Here is a 22,764-nt window from a genome sequence, read left to right on the forward strand (position 1 = left end):
GTAAATAAATATAGTATATAGTTTGCCTAACAGCAGCTGTGTTCAGACTTTATTCCTTCAAGTCTCAAGAGACCACACACTAAACGCCAACACTGACAGGATTTCTGTGTGCCTGAGGGACTGAGAGAAAGTGACTGGGGAGAAATTTAAAGTGGTTGCCCTTCCAAGCAGACACTGACTGGGTCCCTCACGTTTTTGGTGGTAGTGCCATGATCCATAAATACCCACGGAAAATAAAAACAATTTTTTATACCTCAGAACTAGTTTTGAGGAGAAATTCCTGTCAGAAATGGCACCACCAGAAAAGGCGAGAAAAGCCAAGGGAGATAGCCAGCATGATGAGCTAGCAGAGGCTGTGAGGAGCGCCAGCCATGAGTTAAAAATGTTGGAGCTGAGTATAGCACTGGATAAAATAGAACTGGCTATAATGAGCTTGGAAAAAAGATGATAACTTAGAGTTGGCAAGATTAAAGGCAGAAAGAGAACACCAGTTACAAATGACCAAAATGCTGGCAGAACAGGCGGGAAAGGCAGAGAGAACAAGAAAAAGAGTTATATGAACTCAAAATTAAAGAAATCAAAGTGAGGGCAGAGTTCCCCAGTCCTCACAGGGACAAGCCTCCTGTGGAACAGAAAAAGTTTTCCAAGTACAACTAGGGAGACGATGTAGAAGCATTCCTCTTCTGCTTTGAGAGGACATGTCATGACCTACGCATCGCTGATGTTATATTTGTGTCCTCAGATCTGTGGCAGCCTGAGTGAAATATACTCAGAAATGAGGGATGATGAGACCTCTAATTATGACCTGTTCAAGGAAAGGGTCAGGGTTAGATTGGGTTTCACTGCAGAGCAAAGCAGGAAAACCTTCAGGGACATAAAAAGAAAGTCTGGGGAGGCATATTCTCAGATGGGGTGCTGGCTGGACAGAGCCCTCAATAGGTGGGTAGAAGGCAGCAAAGTCACCACCTTTGAGGAGCTAAGGAACCTGATAGGGCTGGAGCAATTTTACAGCCTGATCCCCCCACAATTCAAATGGGTCCTCAGGGACAAAAAGTTAAAAACATGCCTCCCTGCACTGATCTGTTGTTTTGATAAGCACAAGGCTTCAGCCTGAAGTAGTTTGTTATCAAGTAGAAAGTCAACATAGGAGGACATACCTTCCCATAAAAAAAGTTGGTGGCCGCCCATTATAGCAGCATAGTTGACAATTCAAAGATTGAGAGCCAGTGAAGAATACCCCTTTCTGCTGACAGCATTGATCGTACTCTGTCAGTAGGGGAAGAATGGAACCTGGTTGGTGACAAGCTTGCATTTCCCCTGCGACAAGGGCTGAAGGAGCTGGATGTGTGAATAAGTAAAGGCAACCCTGCTGCTGCACTGTATAAAGGTTTTCTATTTTTGAAGTGTCAGGAATGCTGGATGGTCTTTCCCATATACTGTTGGAAATATTGAAAATACTGTCTAACATAACAAATGAGGAATTAAGAGTACAGTCTATCCAATATTTTCTCATTGGGTCTAGGAACCAAAAAGGTAACCTTGATTTCCTTTGTTTTGGCCATCCTAATCATTTGCTCATAATAATAGTAATAATAAATTTTATTTATACCCCGCCCTCCCCGCTGAGGCAGGCTCATGTAGACACAAGTCTTCATTAGGCAGGATCTGATCTGTACTTCCTACAGTGTCATTGGGTGAAGGATCAAAAGGTGGACCAGAGCCTGGTTCCAACAGAGAGACAGCAGTCTCATTTTCTGACTCTGGGAACATAGGTAGATCCTTTTGGGGAGTGGTATGGCACCCACCCAGCTTGATGTAGGTGGGTAAGAGTGATATTCCAGCAGTAGAGGCTCAATTCCAGAGGATCTAGGATGATCAGCCCATTCTGAAGGGATGAGGGAAGGATAAGTGAAGGGATACTGTTGCAGGGTTGAGGAGGGGCCACCAAAGGCCATGGAACTGACTGTGTGGATTCCAAAACTGTAGTCAAATCCATCTGAGTCTCACTCTCTGAACAAGATGAAGCTGGGAATTGCAAGTGTGGTGGGAGGGTTCTCAGAGGCAAGATTTCTAGAACTGATGCTGATTTCTAGAACTGAACCAACAGTGTTAAATCCATCAGGACACACAAGAGAGCTGAAGTTGGAGAGCACCTAGAGGCCATATGATCGTTATCACAGTGCCTCTTTATGTTGGATTTTGCTCCAACCTCCTTAGGGGGGCAGTTCCAAAGTAAAACCATCGAGACAATTTGGAACAATGCCAGACTGGAGCCAAACTTGGACCCAATGGAACTAATATGTTTGAGGGCAGGTGTGATGGTTGGTCAGATAAGGAAGGAGACTTACCGGTGAGAATGTTGTTGCTTCACCAAAGTGAAAGACTTTGCTGTCAAGCTCTCATGACATGAAAGGGCTTTTCCCCCAAAGGCTACTGTTGAGTCATGTTACACTGTTGGATTTCGCCTTTGGTGTGGATTGAATGTAGTGCTCTCAGCTGACAGTATTGTGTCCTTTGCTGAGGCAAAGGAGACAGAGGAACTGCCCATTGGGGCTGGTAATTTTAGACCCATGCTGGGAACATTTCTTTATTCCCCCCCCCCCCCCCCAATTAAAGGTTTTATTGAGTTTCAGTTATAGGGAAGGGAAAAGGGAAGGCTTTATGGGGAAATAAGGGAAAACAGGATTGGAGGAAGAGGACAAGCACCTCTCTTGATTATTTTTTTTTCTCATTACATATACATCTGATTCAATCATTTCATCTATATATTGTTTACAATTAGTATTCTCTATTTTGTCTCTTATAACACTTCTACCTCTCTAAAATTCTTATTTTGGTTTACAAATACATATTTCTTATAATTGCATCTTGTTTCAATATATTATACAGTACTCACTCCTTATCTTATATATTCTTTATGTATAAATATACTACTACTTAGTTGTCTCAATTTCCATACTGCACCTAACCAGTCATACAGTGGTCGCCAGATCTTATTGTCTTGTACACTTCCTTCTCGTAATTTTGCAGAAAGCAAGTCCATTTCAGCTGTTTCTAAAAGTTTCTGAACAAAATTTTCTTGCTTAGGTATTTTTTGCGTTTTCCACTGTTTTGCATATATTATTCTTGCTGCAGTTACTGCATGGATCAAGAATTTGGTTGTTGGTTTGAGGAGCGAATCTTGGCAAATATTCAACAAGTACATCTTAGGTTTATGCCGCAAATTAGTCTTCAGGATTTTCTGTAGACAACTGTGAATTTGTTTCCAATAATTTTTCACTAAGTCACAGTACCACCACATATGATAACATTATCCTTTCGATTTTTGACACTTCCAACAAATGGGAACTTTTCTTTAAAAGCACCTTCTGACATAACTGTACCAAGGTCACAATGAGGTATGGAGAAGCTGGTAAGTATGTCTTTGTTAGATGGCAGCAAGAAAAGAACTGAGGGAAGGAAGGGAGCCCCTCCCAGGAACATGTGACAATTTGGGTGGGAAAACATAGCTCTGGGAGGAGGGGCTGCCTTTCAGTTTTCTATAGAGATGAATGGAAATGCTGGGAAGAAATGCCCTAGTGGCAGGCCTGTGTAGTCCCCAATGTGTGCCTGCACAGAGGAATGAAGATGAAGAGCTGGATTTGTTCCTCTTTAAAGGCCTAAGATTAGGAATATGATGTGTGTGGGGCATAGCCAAACAAACTTTGGGACAGGTCTGCTGTTGCAGCAGGAAGACTTCCTGAGTATGGGGCTAACCTTCTGTCTGTCTAGAACTTCCAGATCTAGGAACCAAGGTAAAATCATTTTGGGAAGCAACCCATACATACCATTTCTAGTTTAGACAAGAGTTTTGCCTTCACTGCAACTGTACATTTTTGTGACATAAACTAGGAATGATAACAGTAATTCTAAACTCTCTCAGACTCTATCTCGAAGGAGAATAAATGGTCAGCAAAACAGTTTTTTGAGCAGACTTTGGAGGATGGTAGAAGACAGGAGGGCCTGGCATGACTTTGTCCATGGGGTCGCAAAGAGTCGGACTCGACTGTGCAACTGAACAAGAACAACAAAACAGTTTTGCATCTGTCTGCCTAAGAGTTCAGCATCTGTTTCCTTCTGTGATGTCTTCTGATTCTGTGGTCCTGATTCTATTGCATTGTTCATTGGATGTCTTATACTGTCTAGTTGTATTGGGTTTATATTATGTAATTCTTCTCAAGTGTCAGTGAGAAAGGTGTGCTGTAAATGAAATAAAGAAAAAAATAACTCTCAGAATATAACTCTTTAAACCTTTGAGTTTAAATGTCTTGGTAGAGGACAGATTACTGGACTGAAAGTGCTTGTTCTTAATACAAAGCAGGCTGATTGAGGGGGAGTGAAGCGATCAAGGCTGTCTTTACCTGCAGACTCTCAAAGGAAGAGAACCCAAAAATGTGCACTTAGTGCAGTAAGGACAGTTTGTTTCTAATGTTGTTTAGGCATCAATTTGTAAGCAGATATTTTAAAATCTTAAATCTCCAGATTTAATACTAGCCAATCTCCAGAAATATGGCGTTTGTACAGTTGATCCAAAGATTACCATCAGTGCAGAATCCATTTCATTTCGTTTTCATTTCTGTTAGAATTCTGATTGTTCATAAAAACATGTGTCTGCATTGTTCACAAAATCTTATCCTAAATTAGAAAGATTCTTAACTAGGTAGAAGATGGTGCATCAGTCTAAGAAACTAGACTGCAATACTAGTGTTTCCATACGGCAACAGGAAATGAAGCATGGAGTGGCAATTTTAGTTTTTAATTGGTAAACTGAAATGAACATCAAATCAGGATTAATAGGTGGTTATTTAATGTGGGATTGTGTAAAATAATTTCAGTGACCTCCTGAAATTTTTTATGCCAGAAACCTAGAATCTTGATAAAACATTCACTATTGTCCATGGTTCCTTTGTTTCTTGATTTCTTAAAGGGCTGCTTTGTGTTCAAGCCACAGTCTAAGAAGAGGAAGATAACTTCAACAGGTTAGTATGAATTACTATGTAATTGAACTTTATTAGAGCCTTCCTGTCTTGTTCATCGTGTTGGTTTACATAATGGTGCCATCTTTATGTCTTTCCGGGTATCCTAGTATATCAGATAATATAACATCTCTGAAGATGTCTGGAAAATTATGGTTGTGGTATTTAGTCTGCTTTTGAAAAGACTGGGTCATGCTTAGCGGTAGGCACCAATAGATCCCAAACGTACCTTTCTAGCAGTGAAAAGACACTTTTCTCACGCTACACAAACGGAGTGATTAAAATTTTACCTTAAAATGCATTTCACTCATTCCAAAAGGGAAAACATTTCATATAGTGGGCTTAATTCCCCCCCCCCCCCCCAGTGCTCTTCAAAATATCAATTGTTTCTGTTGGAAAAGGAACTTAAGGAAAAGATGTTCCTCCCCTTGGATATTTCTGATTTACTTTCTGGGCCTTCACATTCATCATGAGAGGAAGTTTTATGCTTGCGAGTCAGTTGCTTGCATAGAATCCATGCAAGTTCTGCTGTCCACTTTTTCACTTGCCACTTTTATTATTTGCATGAAAAATAAAACTGAGGGCTTGCTGATAGTTGAAACCCATTCACAAAAAAATTCCCTATGTGTTCTTTCAATAGCGCTTATTCAGGGGAGTCTGTAATATGTAGTGTATATACAATTACACCTCTAAGTTTACATAAATACTGATAAAGTTTAAATTATATAAATAAATAAGACACTATATTAAAAGTCAAAATCTAGGTTGCAAAACATTCACATATAAAACCATCAGAGCTCATCCTGTCCTTGAGATTGCAAGAGGAGTCTTCATGTTGACTTTGAGGGAAGGCCTATGTAGAGTGCATTACAGTCTTTATGTCAACCGTGGTGTGGAGTCTGGTGGCCAGATCAGCCAAGTCAGATAGGGGGCCATCTTCTGGGATAAACTGAGTTGGAAGAAAGCTTCTTCTTTTCTTCCTTTTTTGCAGCTGCATTAACATGCTTCTTTAGCAGTAAAGTTGGATCTAGTAAGAGTGAGCCCTTCAGTTAAAAGTTGGGATAAAATTAATTTGGCCTGGTGCCTAAAGATGGTGAACATCTCAAAGGTGAGGCATCACCATTTAAAAAAATGCTCTGGGAAGAGGATCTTAACTGGACAGTACAGAAGAAGGCAGTTCTTCAGGAATCCATCTATCAAAAGGGCCATGAAGTAAAAACTAGCTTTCTGAACTGAAACTAGAAATGAACAGGCATTGAAAAGCAGAGATCCTTCAGAACAGAAATTATGCATTCCTTGTATCCAGGAAGCTGTTTTATAAATAGTAACCATGATGGCTATATTTTTTTAATTACTTGTGTTTCTAGCTGACTATTTTTGTGAAGGTAATAATGACTCAGAGGACAGTGAGTTGCGATTTGATACATGTCAGTCATTATGGAAACGGATTAAATCTGAAACAGAGGTGAGTGCTGCCATTTTTAATTTTGAGCATGCAACTGACTTTATTAGTGTGATCTTGGGAACAGCCTGAGCAAAACAAAGGTGTTTTATCTTTTAAAAAAATTTGGAATGTGGTAGATGAAGAGCACTTATTTTCCGTAGTGATATATGTGTGATAACTATCTCCTGTGGCTTATCCAGCTATAGTATGTGAGGAGCCGACTTGCACAAGAAGGCAGATAGCTGATTGGGAGGCTATAGAGCATTTATGCATTCTGTGGCTCTCACAGCCACATTCACAATTACCATCAACTAGAAGAGCCACATGACTACTATATGTCCATTGTTTCTCCCCACCAAATACTATTAATAAGTATATAACTGAAACTTTTCTAATTTCTAGAATACCTCAGAGTATGTAGGGTTGTCTTTACCTACTATTGTGTGTCTGGAGTGATGGGAAGGAATTCCATCTTTACCTTCTTGCTCTCTTCTCAGCATGAGGTGCCCAGAGGAGAGCAAGCTTGTCATGGAGAAAGTGTAGTAAAACCATCACCACCTCACTATGACCAGCTTTCTTTTTCCCTTGGGTAGCTGTCATGGTATTGGCTTTAACACCTTCTCCGTGGCCAGTTCCTCCTGACAGTGACCCAGGTGATTGGCTGAGAGCTTGTAAGGTGCAGAGAAGTGTATAGATGTGATGTTGTTAGGAAGCATTTGCCTTTCCATGAGGATCATAGCTTAGGGAGGCTTGTCACTTACCTGTTGTTCAGTTCATCTAACATTTCAAGATTGAAACCATTTGTAAGTCACAAGTCTGACTGAGCAGTGGCCTTGCCAACCTTCCTGGAACGTGAAGAGCTGCTAGGCTGGGGAGTGGTGCTCAGAAGAGCCACAGGTGGAACAGCAAAACTCACATGTGGCTCCTGAACAACTGAATATTGTTGCCTTAGAACAATTCTTGTATATGCTTTCGTCTGTTGGGAAGATAAATAAAGCTTGTAGGCAGCCCCTTTCCTGGAGGGCCAACAGTATGCCATAGAGGCATGATGCTTTCTCCCAACATTGACATTCAGTGGTTTGCTGCTTGTGGATGTGGAGATTCCCTTTAGTTGTGGTGAGCAGCCAGTGGTAGATCTGTCTTCTATTAATGTGTCTAATCCTCCTTTTAAAAACCAGTTATGCCGTCATTGTATGCATAGAGTGTTAATTCTGCAGTTTAATTTAGTGCAGAAGAATTTCCTTTGATCCATTCTGGATCTATTGCCAATTTCATTGGGTGTCCTTTAGTATTATGGGAGAAGGAGAAGAGTTTATCCAATTCCTTCATTTTATAAACTTATTTTCATGTCCCCACAAAGTTACAATGTTTTCTAAATTGGAAAGCCCCAGACTTTTAAGCCTTTTTAATAGGAAAGATGTTCTAACATTGAGCTATCCACTACAACTTCAAAATCTTTCTCAGTCACTATTTTTCAGCTCGAACTCAACAGCGAAGAATTTTAGGTTCCACTGTAGGTCACCTTGCACTTGCTGACATTGAATTTCATTTGAAATTCAAGTTGTTGCCTACACACCGTGAAGAAATCTTCTTGAAGCGCAGATCTGCCAATCTGAATAATTTGGTAACATCTGTAAAGTTGGCCACTACAGTGCTCACTCTCAGTCCTTCAAACAGCTTCTAATTAAATGTACTTTTGTATGGACCAATATATAAAATTTAAGAAACAAAGTTTCAGTTGTAGTTGTCACCCAGAGTTATCTGTATGTTGGGGCTTGAGACTATTCTGAAAACAGGTAGATAATTGCTTGGTGTGTGTGGTCTCTTTATCATGGTGCAAATTTCAGTCCTGCTTTGGTGGGGAGGGCGGGGTATAAACAAAGTAAATAAATATGTTAGGAGAAGTTATTGATGTTACTTGGCCATTGGCTTATGCTTGTCAAGGTGACTTTTGTCTGTATTAGTGCCACAAAATGATCTTACCAGGTCAGCATTTCATATGTTACTTATTTGTTATCTGTCTGCTGGAGGAGTATTCAAATATACTGAGATTTAAGGTATCATTGCAACTTTCTTGTGAAATAAGTGGATGTGAGATTTGTCCCTCAGAACTTCTGGGATAAGACTCTCCTGCATTTCTATTTTACTGTAACTGGGACAGATTCCTCACTTAGCACTTGCCTCCCTTCTGTGAGGGGCTCCTCAAGGTGTCTGTTCCCCTCCCCCCCCCCCCCCGATTCTGCATTGGCATCTCTGGAGCGGGGCTTCATGTTTCCTGCCCCATGTAAACTAGACAGCTGAGAACAATATCAGGACAAAGGCTAATGCAGAATCAGTTGAATGTTTCTCTTTCTTTTAGTGTTTGATTTTTTAAAAAAAGGTCCTGTACCACTTATTGGGTAGAATGCTTAAACGGAGATGCAGCAACCATGAATTGTTGACAATTGATCAAAACATCTAGGAAAACGATTTATTCCAGCTACATAGTAAATTATGTGTCTATAAGCAGTTGCATGGCAAACCAATTACATGCAATTGCTTATGGATGCTTGTTTAAAAATACACTGAAGGACACATGCAATTTTTTCCTTATTTGTCTAACCAAAAGTTCTTCATATTTTTGTAGCAATTGCAAGAGGACTTGAATAAAAAACTGTTTGATAACCTCGTAAGGTTTTTGAGACAATCTCATTCGAATTTCAAGGAGAAGAAAACAGAATGGGCTTGTCGGATGAAGTCAAATGAAATTCCTTCTGCTGCTCTTGTTCTAGGTAACACTGCTTTTCTCCAGGTGTTTTAAATGTATTGAACAGTACCTGACATCACTGGGGTATGAATTCAGTTGTGAGATATAAAGAAACTGAGTGGAATCCTTATTGGAGCCTGGGATCATGACATTCAAAAATAGGGAGAGCCAGACTAGATGAGTTGGTGGCTGGTTGTCTGTTTACACCCAGAACTGTCCCTTGCATGTAGAGGGAGGGGTTTTCATTTTAGCAGAAAAAGTATACACAGGCAGACTGTGGGGAGTGAGGTTTCTCCAGCCCATGTATTTTCTCCTTCAGCTGAGCTCAGTATTGGAAGTGACTTTGGCTGAGAGAAGAGCATTTGGGAAAGGGCTGCAAGGAGGTAAACAGGGGGCTTCACTTCCTGCCCACACATTTCTTGCTGTTAAAACTGCTCTTTCATCTTTCTGTGTGATTGTCATATCCATTTTGTACCTTACTAAGAGTCAGTAAATAGCCTTGTCGTACTGCATCTGCTGTTTTTGCAGCATACATTGCAGTACACGGTGTGAGCAACTTGTGCTTGTCTGTAAGCAACAGGTGGCAGTGTTACATTACTAAAACATAGCAGTATTTTCTCGCCTAAATAAAATAGTACGACGGAATATGAAATAGAGAAGATTCCTAGTCTTCAGTAAGTAGAACTGATTATTTATTATACTCTAATCAAATTTGACAAATACTGTACTTCATCTGACTGTTATACTATGGACTTCACAGGCATCATCATGGTAGCATAGTCCATGTCTCTCTGTTTTTACAAATGTGGAATCAACCTCACTATTAATTTTTGATAGGCCTTAGTGCTTAGACAGATTAGTGTAATCGATTAAAAAGCTTCCCCCCAGCTAATCTGGCTGTCAATTAGTGGGCTTCTATGAGTGGTGAGCACTATCTTACAAAAGGCTTTTTCTCTTATTTTGCCCGTGGGATGAAATGCTTCTTTTAAGGTTGTGCCTGTTATCTGTATGTGCATGTGTTATCTGAAAATGAAGAACAATAATCTTTTCCTGCAGATGTATTGGTATTCATATGTAACTTTATGCAGATTTGATAAAAATGGCAGGATTCATATATTAAGACTTCCCTAAATAAGTCACAACTATAGTTTTTGCTTTTCCTGCTTGCAAGCTGAACCCATTGGACAGAATTCAAATTGCATTCAAAATTTAGAGTGGACACTGAAAGTTTTCAAGCCCTACTTCTCTTAATGTTCCTTCTCATCCATTGAAGCCTCTTTTGAATGTTGGGGGACCCTCAAGTGGGCTAGAAGCGGTTCAGGAAAGTGAAGTTAAAGGTGTAAATCACGGAAGGCAATGGGTACAGATGAGTCTTAGATGGGCAAAATGGGATAGAGTTTAGCTGCTTATAGATTACGTAATTCTTCAAAACTGCTTTTTGAGTACTGTTTTGTGCAGAACAGTGATTGCCTTGTAAAAGCTGCTTCCATATTGGAAATCTGAATATCATATCTTTTCAGCTTTTGCTTTTATTAGCAAATTAAACTTCCATTATAAATATTTATGTTGGCTTTGTTCCTTTTTGATAGGGTAAGCCTTTTAAAAATCTGTTTTAAAAACTAAAAGCAGTAGTTCTGCTAAATCTTGGTCTGTACTGAAAAAAATTAAATATTACAGTTGCATATTGTGTCATAGTCATGGTGCTTCTGCCAGTGCAGTCTGAAACACTTTCCTTATGGGACTAAACTTCTACAGCATTTCATTATTGGATGATCTTTAGTTTCTAATCCATTTAATCCTCAGAGCTTTCCTCCTCCTCATTGTTGTTATGTAAAAAGTATAGTTAGTACGTAATAAAGTGAGAAGGGAATTTCTGTTCCTCCAGATACATAAGTGATCAGATTGCTTAGCCAAATAGCAGGTTCATCTATTCAAATCCTTATTGCCATAAATGCTTGTCCAAATAAACTGACTTGCATTGCTTCCAGAATATAATTAGGTTTTACATCTGGAAAGACAGCGTATCTGGGAACACAAGAAGGAATGTCTCTGTGGTTTCAGTCCTTTGGGGGGGGGGAGTTTCCAGTGATTCTTCCTCCCACAACAGCCCAGCCGGCACCCTGAAATGCTGTTCATGCGGGATGAGAGGCGCCCCCTAAGGAATAGCTAAAGGAGAATTGGTAAAATTGCTCGCCCTACACCTGGGGAAATCTAGGCAGGATCGAAACCTATATGGGATATCCTGAAATCTCACCTTTGTAATTCATCTGTGCTTACCAATTCCAAGCACAGTCATATCATAACCATCAATATCTTTGTGTACCATCACATTTACTGTATTTGAGGGGTACATTTTACCATATGTAGTGGTCTTGTGAGCAGGTGAAAAAATACTGGGAAATGATCCATGAAATGTTACAACAGATAATGAAGATTCAAATACAATTTGAACCAGAACTATTTTTATTGAACATTTTACCAAGGGATTATTTGAAGGAAACAAGGCATTTGATGGTACATATTATCACAGCTGAAAGAATTTTACTAACAAAAAACTGCAAACTCTCTGAAATTCCAAGTAAACAAGAACTAATTGGAAAAATATTAGAAACAGCAGAACTAGATAAACTTTCATCACTTTTGAAGGACAAACCACTACAAGAAATAGAGAATCAATAGAACCCTTTTTACATGTGATTGGATGTGTTGTAACGATTAGGTATTTGTCATCTTAGTAGTAATAAACTGTTTTTGAAAACGATATTTTAAGATAAGAATATGTTAACAGTACTATAAAGGATTTGTTAAGACTTTTAGAGAAAAACAAATTGGAATGCTTTTTCATGATTCACACTATATTGAATAATGCAGAACTGTTATAGTGATACTATACTTCGCCCCCATTTACCCTTTCCCCCTTCTTTTTTCACCCAAACAGAATAAAATATTTAAAACGACTTCTTATTTTACCTCTGCTGCCTTCAGTTATGTGGCTTACTTCAGTCTTGTATATATGAAGGGATTTTTTTCCCCTTGTGTTCAATTTTTCTTTTGCTTAAGTCATCATTTCCAATCCAAAGAGCTATTTTAGACATACTAGGGGGCTTCAGTGCCCTTTTGGAGTGTTTTTTTTTTTTAAAGTTTGTCTCTTCAAATTGTAGATCTCTCATGCAATATGTCAATTTGCATTTGAAAGTTCCCTCTGCTTTAAGAGGAGTGTGACACAAAGGGCTGCCAGTTGAGAAACACAAGCCCAGAGCTCCCTTGAACATGCAGTACTACGTATAGACATCTTTGGACCCTAGCAGTGAACATAGATGCTTTGCAGTTCTTATTCTGTTGTCGTTCGCAGTTTATCCCACTTTTTGCATTTATATGTAGATTGAACACATGGCCTCCAGCCCTTTTAACTGAGTGCTAGTTCACTTATCAGCCTTTTACTGAGGTACTGCCAGTACAGAAGTTGCTTCTCAAGCTGAAATAGCCCTGGAAAGAAAACAAAGCGGTTTCTTCTTCCCAGTAGTCCAAACAGGACACTGTAGCTAATAGATTAATTAGCACTTGCTTGTATTCTTGCTGTTCATCTTGGCCAGAAGGTTACAGTTTCAGCATTACGTTGTCCCAGCAGCCTTTCATGGTAACCTCAACCTTATCCCTCTATCACAGTAGCCTTTATCTTTAAGGGTAGACTTTAAGAAGAAGAGATTGGAGTTTTACCCCGCTCTTCTGTCAGAGTTTCCGAGTGGCTCACAGTCTTCTTTCCCTTCCTCTCCTCACAACAGACACCCTGTGAGGAAGGCAGGGGTGAGAGAGCTCTTTGAAGAACTGCTCTTCAGAGAACAACTCTGAGAGAACTGTGACTGACCCATAGTCACCCAGCTAGCTGCATGTGGGGGAGTGGGGAATCAAACCTTGTGCTCCCAGATTTAGGGTTGCCAGGTCCAACTCAGGAATTATCTGAGGACTTTGTGGATGGAGCCAGAAGCAAGGATGTGACAAGCACAATTGAGCTCCAAAGGGAGTTCTGGCAATCACATTTAAAGGGGCCATGCTCCTTTAAATGCCTTCCCTTCATTGGAAATAATGGAGGATAGGGGCACCTTCTTTGGGGACTCATAGAATTGGACCCCCTCGTCCAATCTTTTTTAAACTTGGGGGGTGTTTTGAGGAGAGGCAGTGGATGCTATACTGAAAATTTGGTGCCTTTTCCTAAAAAACCCAGGGCCCACAGAGCCCCAGGTACTCATGTATCAATTCTCCATTACACCCTATGGGAATTGGTCTCCATAGGATATAACGGAGTGCCCAGCAGAGATCCCCGCCCAACCTGCTTTCTGATAACCCTGAAGCAGCAGCAGGAGGGCCTCCAAAATGGGGGATTCCCTACCCCCAACTGGAGATTGGCAACCCTACCCAGATTAGAGTCCATGCTCTTAACCTCTATAGCAAACTGGCTCTTGAATGAATGGCATTGTGGTTTCCTGGTATTTCTTTCCTCACTATGCCTGTCAAGTCTGCTGGGACCCCTCAAGGCTGGTAATATTCCTCATCTGTAGTAATGTCTACAACTGTTTGCCCAAAATGCAGCATCTTCTTGCTTAGATTCATTGTAGGTTGTGAATTATCCTTTAAGCATTTTTTTTGTTTCTAAGCTTTTGCCCCTCACCTATAAATGTTGACTTTGCTTGTAACTTGACCTTAAAATTTCTTTGGAAGATGTGAAAATTTTTGCATTTGTAAAAAATTTGGTCTTTAATTATAAGTCTTCCAGCAGTTTGCTTCGTCTTCCTCCTACTTCTGATATATTTGCTGTGATTTGTTTTCATTTTGTCCTTCAAGAAGTAGGAAAATCTATAAACATTTTAAAAAACCCCTATAGGTTATGATGTATGAAAAATATAAATGTGGTGTCCTCAACTTTTATCTACAGCCTGTCTAACTTGGGGGAGGGGGGAGTGGTAATTGGATTTTTAACTCTTTCACTGGTGCTAAAGTATCTTTTTTGTGCAGTGTAGATTTAATTCAAGTTCTGACCTAATGTACTGCTACTAATGCAACTTACTGGAGTGACTCAGCTGAGGACTGTAGGTGGCCCGGCCATCCATCCTCCAGATACACCAAAGGGTAAACCCAGGCCTCAGATTCACAGGAGCATAACTCCTGAACCTTTCTGATAGCCCCCCCCTCCCCCCCTCCCCATCTACCCTGTGCATTGAATAGTAAGTGCAACTGCATAACAATCCCTGGATTAGGAGATCAGGCAGTCACTCACCAGAGGCTTTGCCATGCCCCCAGAAGCCCTCATTAACCCCTGGAGAAGCCCACACCACCCTTTATCCACTTCTTATGTGATTTTGGGCAGTGGGTGGCTTGCTGGCCTTTTGACTGGGGGGGAGGGTCTGGCTGGATCGCTAGCCAGCCCAAGCAGGCTTTGCTCACCCAGGGCTTCTTTCTTGCATGGCTTTGGCTGGTGGAGGGCGGCATAGGCTAATGAGTTATGCTAATGAGCTCCACCAACTATTTTTCCTACAAAATGACCCCTGGGTAAACCATAATAGAAATGAAAACCAGACCTCATTCATGTTGTATGCAATCAGAAATATTCTCTTGCTTTCATGAAATAGTGTAGCAAAATCACAGTCCTGACCTTCCAGCAAATTACAAAGACATGCAAATGCCATGCTGCTGACTTTCAGTGATGGAGCCTTTCCTTTGTTGAGGTCTGTTTTAGGTTCGTGCTCAGCTCTGCTCCAGCCTACTTTTCTGATCCTCTTCCCTAACTTCCATGGATTTTGAGCTCCCTGAGACTTTGTGCCATGCTGCATCTACTGATCCAAGCCATGTGCAGATTTCTGATTAGCAAACCATCCCTGATTAAGGAAACACCTCCATCTTGTTTTCCCAAATGCTGCCTTCCCTTCCTTGTTCAACAGAAAGAAAAAGTTTCTACCCTGCTTGATATTGCATCTGTCACTTAATGGAGAGGTTTAGTGCTTTTGAAATTATGCAAACTCAGTATGGCTATATAAGAATATCCCTCGCTGTTGTATTGCCCTTGGGAGGTGATAAGAGATGTAGCAGTGGAATTTACTTGATCTACAGCAGGGTTTCCCAAACTTTTCTTTCCCGTGGCCTGGTTATTTTTACACTTCTCCTTCGTGGCCCACTAAAATTCAGGGGTGGAGCCAGGAGACTTTGGGGGTGGAGCCGGGAGACAGGAATTATGTCATTTCCTGTGGTGTCATTTCCAGGTCAAGGGCCAAGTGATGTGACTTCCAGGGCACACTGAACCAAAACTCCACCAAAACCAAAACTCCACCTTTTCCTGTGATGTCACTTCCAGGGCACTCCCCGAAACCTGCCTCTTCTTCTGAAGTAACTTTGTTTTCAGAAAAATCTCTCTGAAACTCATGCTGAGCCAAAATGGGGGTAGAATGTGGGTGGTCTGCAACTTTTTCATACATTCCCAGGGCCCTCTTTTTCCACCCTCACACCTGCATGCACCTATCTGTTTGTGTGTTCTTCTCCAGCTTGCAAGCACTCCTAATGCCCATGTTCAATTGCCTGCACCACCTATACACCCCTTCCTCAGTAGCACTGGCCAGTGTATGCCGTTGAGAGTGCTGTTGCCATTGCCCTCGGGAATGACAGCACTGTATACCACCCACACTGGGCCCTGGCAGCTGCTCTACCTCAAAATATGCTGTCACATTTAGTAGGCCCTTTCTTCAGCTGCTACTACTGGAACCCTTCCTCAAGGTACAACCAAGCTTGCTTGGTTTCAAGAAAATCTTTTGACAGCTATTTTTCATACTTTTTCTTGACTGAAACACTGGGAAATTGCTGTGAAAGGTAGCAGAGAATTGTACTGCAATTAATGAATTAATTTCAAGTTATATAAAGTTCATACAAGCTTTTCTGCAGTTATCCCAAAAAGGATATTTATGAGGGGCTTGCAGCTTTTTACTGGCTGTGTTTCCCATGCCTTTAAAAGCAACCTGTTGTGCAGATTTTTAGCCAGTGAACTTCTTGCATCCTTTTTAATATCTACAGGAGGAGTTTAATTTTCGTGTCGAGACAGCTGTTAAAAGGAGGACCAGTAAAATGGTGCCAGGTTCATAGTACCATCACTTCCAGTGCTGTTGAGATATACAGCAGTAATCTCCAATAATCTCTTTCTGCCCCACACCTCTCACTCACACAGGAATCTCATAGAAAGGCCAGCTGGCTACAACTGGGGGTGCTAATTTTTCATTGACAGAGCTCCTATGTCTGCAACAACAGTATGATAAACAGAAAAGTTTCATCCAGTAAAAATGGAAGGAAAGAAAGAAAGGGAAAGAATGAAATGGAGGGAAAGGAAAACAAAGACATGGAAAGAGAGAACATAACATAAGAGAAGCTGTGTTGGATCAGACCAGTGGACCATCCAGTCCAAAATTCTCATATACAATGCCCAAAAAGCACCAGAATGTCCACCAGTGGGTCCAGGGCACTAGAAGCCCTCCCACTGTTGCTTCCCCCCACCCCCAGCACCAAGAATACGGACAGAGCATCCCTTGCAGACGGAAAAAGAAAGAAGGGGGGACAAAGGGTTTTTCCTTACTCACCATCAGATTACCCCAGCCAGCAACAATTCTGCCCAGGGGTTGTTTGGGGAAAAAAATAGCTACTGGAATGCCCACTCCCCACCCCTCCCAGCTGAAAAAAATCCACACCCCTTCTTTGCTGCCCAGGCCTCCTAGGAAATTTTCCCAAAAGAACATACTGGAAGGCACATGAAAGCTCATACCTTGAAGAACACTTCATGGATCTATAGTGCCAGTGGACACCAGTTTTTCTCTCAAACACTGGGAGAGGAGAAGAATGAAGGCGAGGCAACCCAGCTCCTCTCTGTACAACACAGAGACGGGGGAAGGAAGGAAGCCAAACAGAGCTCAGGCTTTGCAGCCTGTGTCAGTCTTCAAGGCTAGCTTTTCTCTGCACAATACAGAGAAAGGGGAAGGAAGGAAGCCAAATGGAGCTCAGGCTTTGCAGCCTGTGTTAGTCTTCAAGGCTAGCTTTTCTCTGCACAGCAGAGAAATGGTGGAAGGAAGGAAGCAGAACAGAGGTCATGCTTTGCTGGGGGTGGGGCTAGCTTTGGCTTTTCTTGTGACCCGGTAGTGAGGCTTCTGTGGCCCAGTACCGGGTCCCAAACCTGCAAATAGGAAACAGTGGTCTACAGTGGCGTTTCCCATCTGCAGGGTTGCGACCTGGCACCAGGCCATGGATGACTCTTTGCCGGGTTGCAAGGGTCTCCTGTTGATGTCCCGCTGCCGGCAGAGCTCAGTGGGGCCTGCTGTGTCTGTGCGGCGGGCTCCAGGCTTCCCGATGCTGGGCGGAACTCGGAGGGGCCTGCCGCATCCGCACAGCGGCTTCTGGGCTTCCTGATGCCAGGCGGAGCTTGGAGGGGCCTGCCACATCTGTGTGGCAGGCTCCTGGCTGCCAGGCGGAGCTCAGCAGGACCTGCTGTGTCTTCGCGGCGGTCTCCGAGCTCCTGGCTGCCGGGAGGAGCTTGGCGAGGCCTGCCGTGACTGTGCGGTGGCCTCCGGGCTTCCCAATGCCGGGCGGAGCTCAGCAGGGCTTTCCATGGGCTTTCCGATGTCGGGAGGAGCTCGGAGGGGCCAAGCTGTGCGGTGCAGAAAGTCAGTAGTTTTAAAGGTGAGTTGCTCCCATCCCTTCTTTCCATTTTTCCTTTCCTTTCTTTTATCTTCCTTTTTCGCTTCCTTTCTTTTATCTTTCTTTTTCGCTTCCTTTCTTTTATCTTTCTTTTTCGCTTCCTTTCTTTCACTCCTTTCCCGTTTTCTTCCTATTTCCTTTCTCATTCTTTTTTCTTTTTTTCTGTCTTTTTGTTCCCAACTCTCTCCTTCCTTCCTTCCTTCCTTCCTTCCTTCCTTCCTTCCTTCCTTCCTTCCTTCCTTCCTTCCTTCCTTCCTTCCTTCCTTCCTTCCTTCCTTCCTTCCTTCCTTCCTTCCTTCCTTCCTTCCTTCCTTCCTCTAATCTGAGTAGACCTGGGCAGGGAGAGAAGCTTGAAATGCCCTGCAATTTCAAATTTTCCCAGGCTGAGAACCCTAACCCTAAATCCCACTATTCTCCAACTTTTCTTAAAACATTGCAAGAGTTTTAATCGTGTTTGTACATTATTTCCTGTCTCCCAGCTCCACTCCCAAAGTCTCCTGGCTCCACCCCCAAACTTTAGTAGGCCACGAAGGAGAATTGTAAAAATAACTGGACCGGGGGGGGGGGAGTTTGGGAAACCCTGATCTTCAGCATTGTGGAGGATTCATCACCAGTTTTGAGATCTGATAGTATTGCAAGATGCATTGGCTCTGTAACTTTCCCAGAATCCTGTACAGGGAATTATAGTGTGTTGGTGATCACATAACATATCAAAAATATAACTCCACACATGGGCTATTAATTTAAACATAAAACGTACATGATTCTTATGTTTATCCTGCCACTGTTCTAAGGAGAATTGTGATCCTTCCTCCTATTTAAGTATCTCTTTTCTCCTCCTGCAGAAGAGACACTTAGTTAGAGGAAGCATTCTTAAGTTGAAGGAACTTCCTCAGTCTAAGGTAGGATACCGCCTAATAACTGAGTGTGGCCTTACTTTCCTTATGCTACAGCCATCTGCATCAGGTGAAATATCACCTCATTGTGTTGAATGCTGTGCAGTTGCTTGACTAGGCAGGATACAGTGATGTATGATTGCTTACAAGGCTAGATATTTAATTTCACAATTTTCAGTTGGCAATCCTATAAATATATCAGCTATATAAGTTAAGAGGCCCTAAAGTGTACATGGTATTAAAGACAACAGCTAACACTAGTGTACAAATCTGTCTTTCATTAAGCTTCCTTGATACAAGAGGGTCTTCCTATGTCTTTCTTTGACACAGAGATTAATTTGTCAGAAAAATAAGCATTGCATAGGAAGGTAACAAAAGTCCATCTTCCATCTCTAGATGTGCAGGTTGGGCAGCTGAAGCACACAGCATCTTCTTAATCAGTGCAACTGTGACAAGAAGCACGCTTGCACTTAGCCACTGTGACTTAAATTGTATGCAGTTGGTAGTTTAGGGATGGTATCTGTCCCTCTGAAATGTTACCAATCTGCTGCCAATCAAGAAGCAAAATACGCATATGAATAGATTTGTGCCTTCTTCATAATAGCCCTGTGATGAAATTAACTGCTGCTCAAGAATATATATAATTTCAAACAAAGGTCATCATTATTTTTAAAAAGTAGCATTACAGTGGCCATTAGGTCTAACCTATAAAGTCTATGTGTGGTAAACACAGTTTCTTTGTCCAGTTGGAACCATCTGGTGTGAATTTTTTTTGTCTCTGTTGCCAATTTAAAACAGCACAATTTTGGCCTCCCATTATCTTAGGTGTGAATGTCACCGACCATGACCTGACATTTAAAAGTCTTTCAGATGCTCTCCAAGAAGATGTTACTCCTTTTGTGGTGTCACTGAGGTCCAAGGACTGCCCAGGTAAATATTATGCTAACTTAAGACTTTTTAAATTGATGGGCAACAAACACACTTCTCGGCGTTTTGACTAAGATCAAGTGTATCTGTTCATGAATAAACTTTTAGTCATTAGTTTTGACAGGGCTTGTTGCCCACAATGTGTATTTAACAGTCCAATTTGATTAGTTCAATGGATTTGAAAAAGCTGCTCTGTTTCCTTTGAGGCCCTTAAACCTGAAACAGAAGTGTTGATAGGTGGCTTTTAAAAATTGCTTTCAACTGGCTATTTCTTAATCCGTGTGGAAAATAGGTCTGTCAGTGGCTTCTAGCCATGGTGACTGAGGGAAACCTCCACAATCAAAGGCACTAAATCGCTGAATCTTAGAGCCAGGAGGCAGCATCAGGGGAATGCTTTGGCTTTTATGCCCTGTTGTTGGCCCTACAGAGGAAATAGTTGGCCGCTGTGTGAGATAGGATGCTTGGACTAGATGGACCACTGTTCTGGTCCAGCAGAGCTTTTCTTATGTTCTTACATAATTTTTTTATTATTATTTAAGAGAAACCATTGCGTGATTCACATGTAGCAACATACTATGATTTGATGTCATGGTAATAGCTGGGGGTAGGTGGGGGAATCTTCAGGCTTGCAAAGCAGGATTAAAGTTTGGCTTGAACTGCAGGTTTGGAGAGAAGAGAACAAACCATAGTGTTTCAACCTCTAACTACAAACTGCTTTGCAATGAAAGTGTGATGGATTACTTGTTTAAGTTTAACACACTTATTAAGCTAGGATCTAGCCAAAAGCCTCATACCTCTAACATCAAATCATATGTAAACCATGTCCCTATGTCTGTAACCATTAATTCTGCAGCTTTTTTGTAGCTGGTAGAATCTTAGCTATTTAAAAATAACACCAGAATATGAAAATAGTATCCTGGCCTTTGTCAATAAGCCCTGACAGCTTACTGCATGATTGTTCACTTCTTTTGCACAAAATGCCTAGCTGCAGAATTAAAGGCATTCTTGCAAAGTTCCATGTGTCATCTTAACCACATCATTGGAAAGTGCCGTCAAGTCACAGCTGATTTATGGTGACCCTGTAGGGTTTTCCAGGTAAGAGAAATTCAGAGGTAGTTTGCCATTGCCTTCCTCCAAAATTTATCATTAATCATCTTCTATTTTTAAGCTGCCAGCAAGAAGAAATACATAATATATTTATGTAATAAATTATGCTAATAGGGTTAATTTAAGTTCATTCTTAAAAATTAGATATTTTTCTTAATTTGCCATCATACAAGGAACTAGATCAGCAAATAACTTCTGCATCTTGCTTCACAGACAAGCTGGTAGTGAGGATACTCTGGGAATACAGAATACTCAGTGTGCTGCTTAATTATAAAGGGGAATTCTTTTTCTTTCAAGAGAGGGATTGGGAAGGACAGAAGATTATGTTTTGAATGTTTGGTTGCCAGCCTGCAGCTATCACAGTTGATCTCCAGATAACCAAGATCAGTTCCCTTAGAGAAAGTGGCTGCTTTGGAGGATGGACTCTGGCATTGTACCCTGTTGAGATACCTCCCCTCCCAAAACCCTGCCCTTCCCAGACTCCACCTCCAAAATCTCCAAGTATTTCTCAACCCAGAACTGCCAACCCTATATGTTGACAGTGCCACCTGAAATTCTCCTGACTTCTTGCACTACTCCACTGTCTTTTCTTGACAAAAGTCTGATTGCTAGCTCACTCATTGCCTCATTCTGTTATCTTCATCTGAAGATATGTCAGAATGACCCTGGGATTTTGTACATGAAAATCATAGAATCTACTACCAAATGTTGGTGTGTACATATTTGCTAAATTTGAATAATTTGCATTGAAAAACAATTAGATTTCCTTTGGTGCAGATTTTGAATTGCCATAATGCAGAATTTGAGTTGCTTTATATTTGGACATCCACAAACTATAAAATTGGGCTATATTTAGAAAAAATGCAGGTTTGAATAAATTGTGCAAAGATATAGTCTTACAGCTTTATACATTTTTATTATAAAGGCGTAAAACACCTGCTGCAGAAGCTAATGACTCAGCTGATGGGCTGTCACACAGATGCAGACTCATCTGAAGAGGGAGAGTATGCTAAGGCTTTCCCAAACAGGATGCGCTGCTCTGTGTCATCTCTTACAGATTGGTACAGGAATGTAACAAAGGTAAGTCCCAGAATTTACTTTTTCTATAGCATAGTTTTCTAAGTTCTGTATCCACTCCAAAATTCTCTCTTCTTTTCCCCCAGATAGTCATGTATTTTGATGCATGATACTTGCATAAAATTAAGATTTTTCACCTAGTTTTAATGGATTTACTTATAGAACTGTCTTGTGAAGGTCACAATCTTGTGAAGGTAAATGTTTGGCTGGGCAGATATGTAGGCACTTTTCACAGTTACTAGTGGAAACTGGAAGGGAGTTGGTATTGTGCTGGCCTGGAGTATCCGGGACAGGGATGGGAGTTTACAGACACATTTTTTTTTCCTTGGTAGGGTTCTGTGATTGAAGCAAGCCATTTCACACTATTCCGCTTTTATCTCACTTCCACAAGCGCTGGCTGTTTTCACACTCTTTTTTGCCCGCCGGCACATGATCTCTGGCTTTTTTTTTTTGGAACGTTGGGCTAAGATCGCTATAGCACTATTTCAAAACAGCACCACCATAGAATTGGATACACAGTTCAAGTGGGAAGAGAGTTTACAATGCCTGGCAATCTGAACATGGTCTGTGGCTCCCCCCCTAATATTTATACCTGCTGCAGCTTGGCACAAGTCACTTTCCAGCCAATAGCCAGTGAGCATGGATGGGTGCACATCAGGCTGGGTTAGCAACATCTGTCTCACCAATCACTGTTGGTCTGTTCTCCCGCCAAAATCTGCTGCCCTATGGGCAACCCCTCTCCAGGTGGCAACAGCCCCCACCCTATAAATGTGCCTCAGAGTCACCTAAAACCAATCACATTCCCATGACTCTTGTGTGGGCATGGAAGTGATA

The 22,764-nt window shown here is 41.5% G+C and overlaps 1 protein-coding gene across 3 annotated transcripts in view; it reads left to right on the top strand.

Moving 5' to 3' along the window:
* ORC3 (origin recognition complex subunit 3) overlaps window positions 1-22,764 on the top strand; it is an 83,024-nt gene that overhangs the window by 8,449 nt on the left and 51,811 nt on the right. For all 3 annotated transcript variants that reach the window (XM_060236897.1, XM_060236906.1, XM_060236915.1), the window contains exons 2-6: window positions 4,967-5,018; window positions 6,383-6,480; window positions 9,086-9,230; window positions 19,645-19,749; window positions 21,779-21,933. In XM_060236897.1, coding sequence (XP_060092880.1) covers window positions 4,967-5,018; window positions 6,383-6,480; window positions 9,086-9,230; window positions 19,645-19,749; window positions 21,779-21,933 — 555 coding nt within the window. The remainder of the gene's footprint in view (window positions 1-4,966; window positions 5,019-6,382; window positions 6,481-9,085; window positions 9,231-19,644; window positions 19,750-21,778; window positions 21,934-22,764) is intronic.

The sequence above is a fragment of the Heteronotia binoei genome, chromosome 1 (assembly GCF_032191835.1).
Source record: "Heteronotia binoei isolate CCM8104 ecotype False Entrance Well chromosome 1, APGP_CSIRO_Hbin_v1, whole genome shotgun sequence".
Taxonomy (NCBI): Eukaryota; Metazoa; Chordata; class Lepidosauria; order Squamata; family Gekkonidae; genus Heteronotia; species Heteronotia binoei.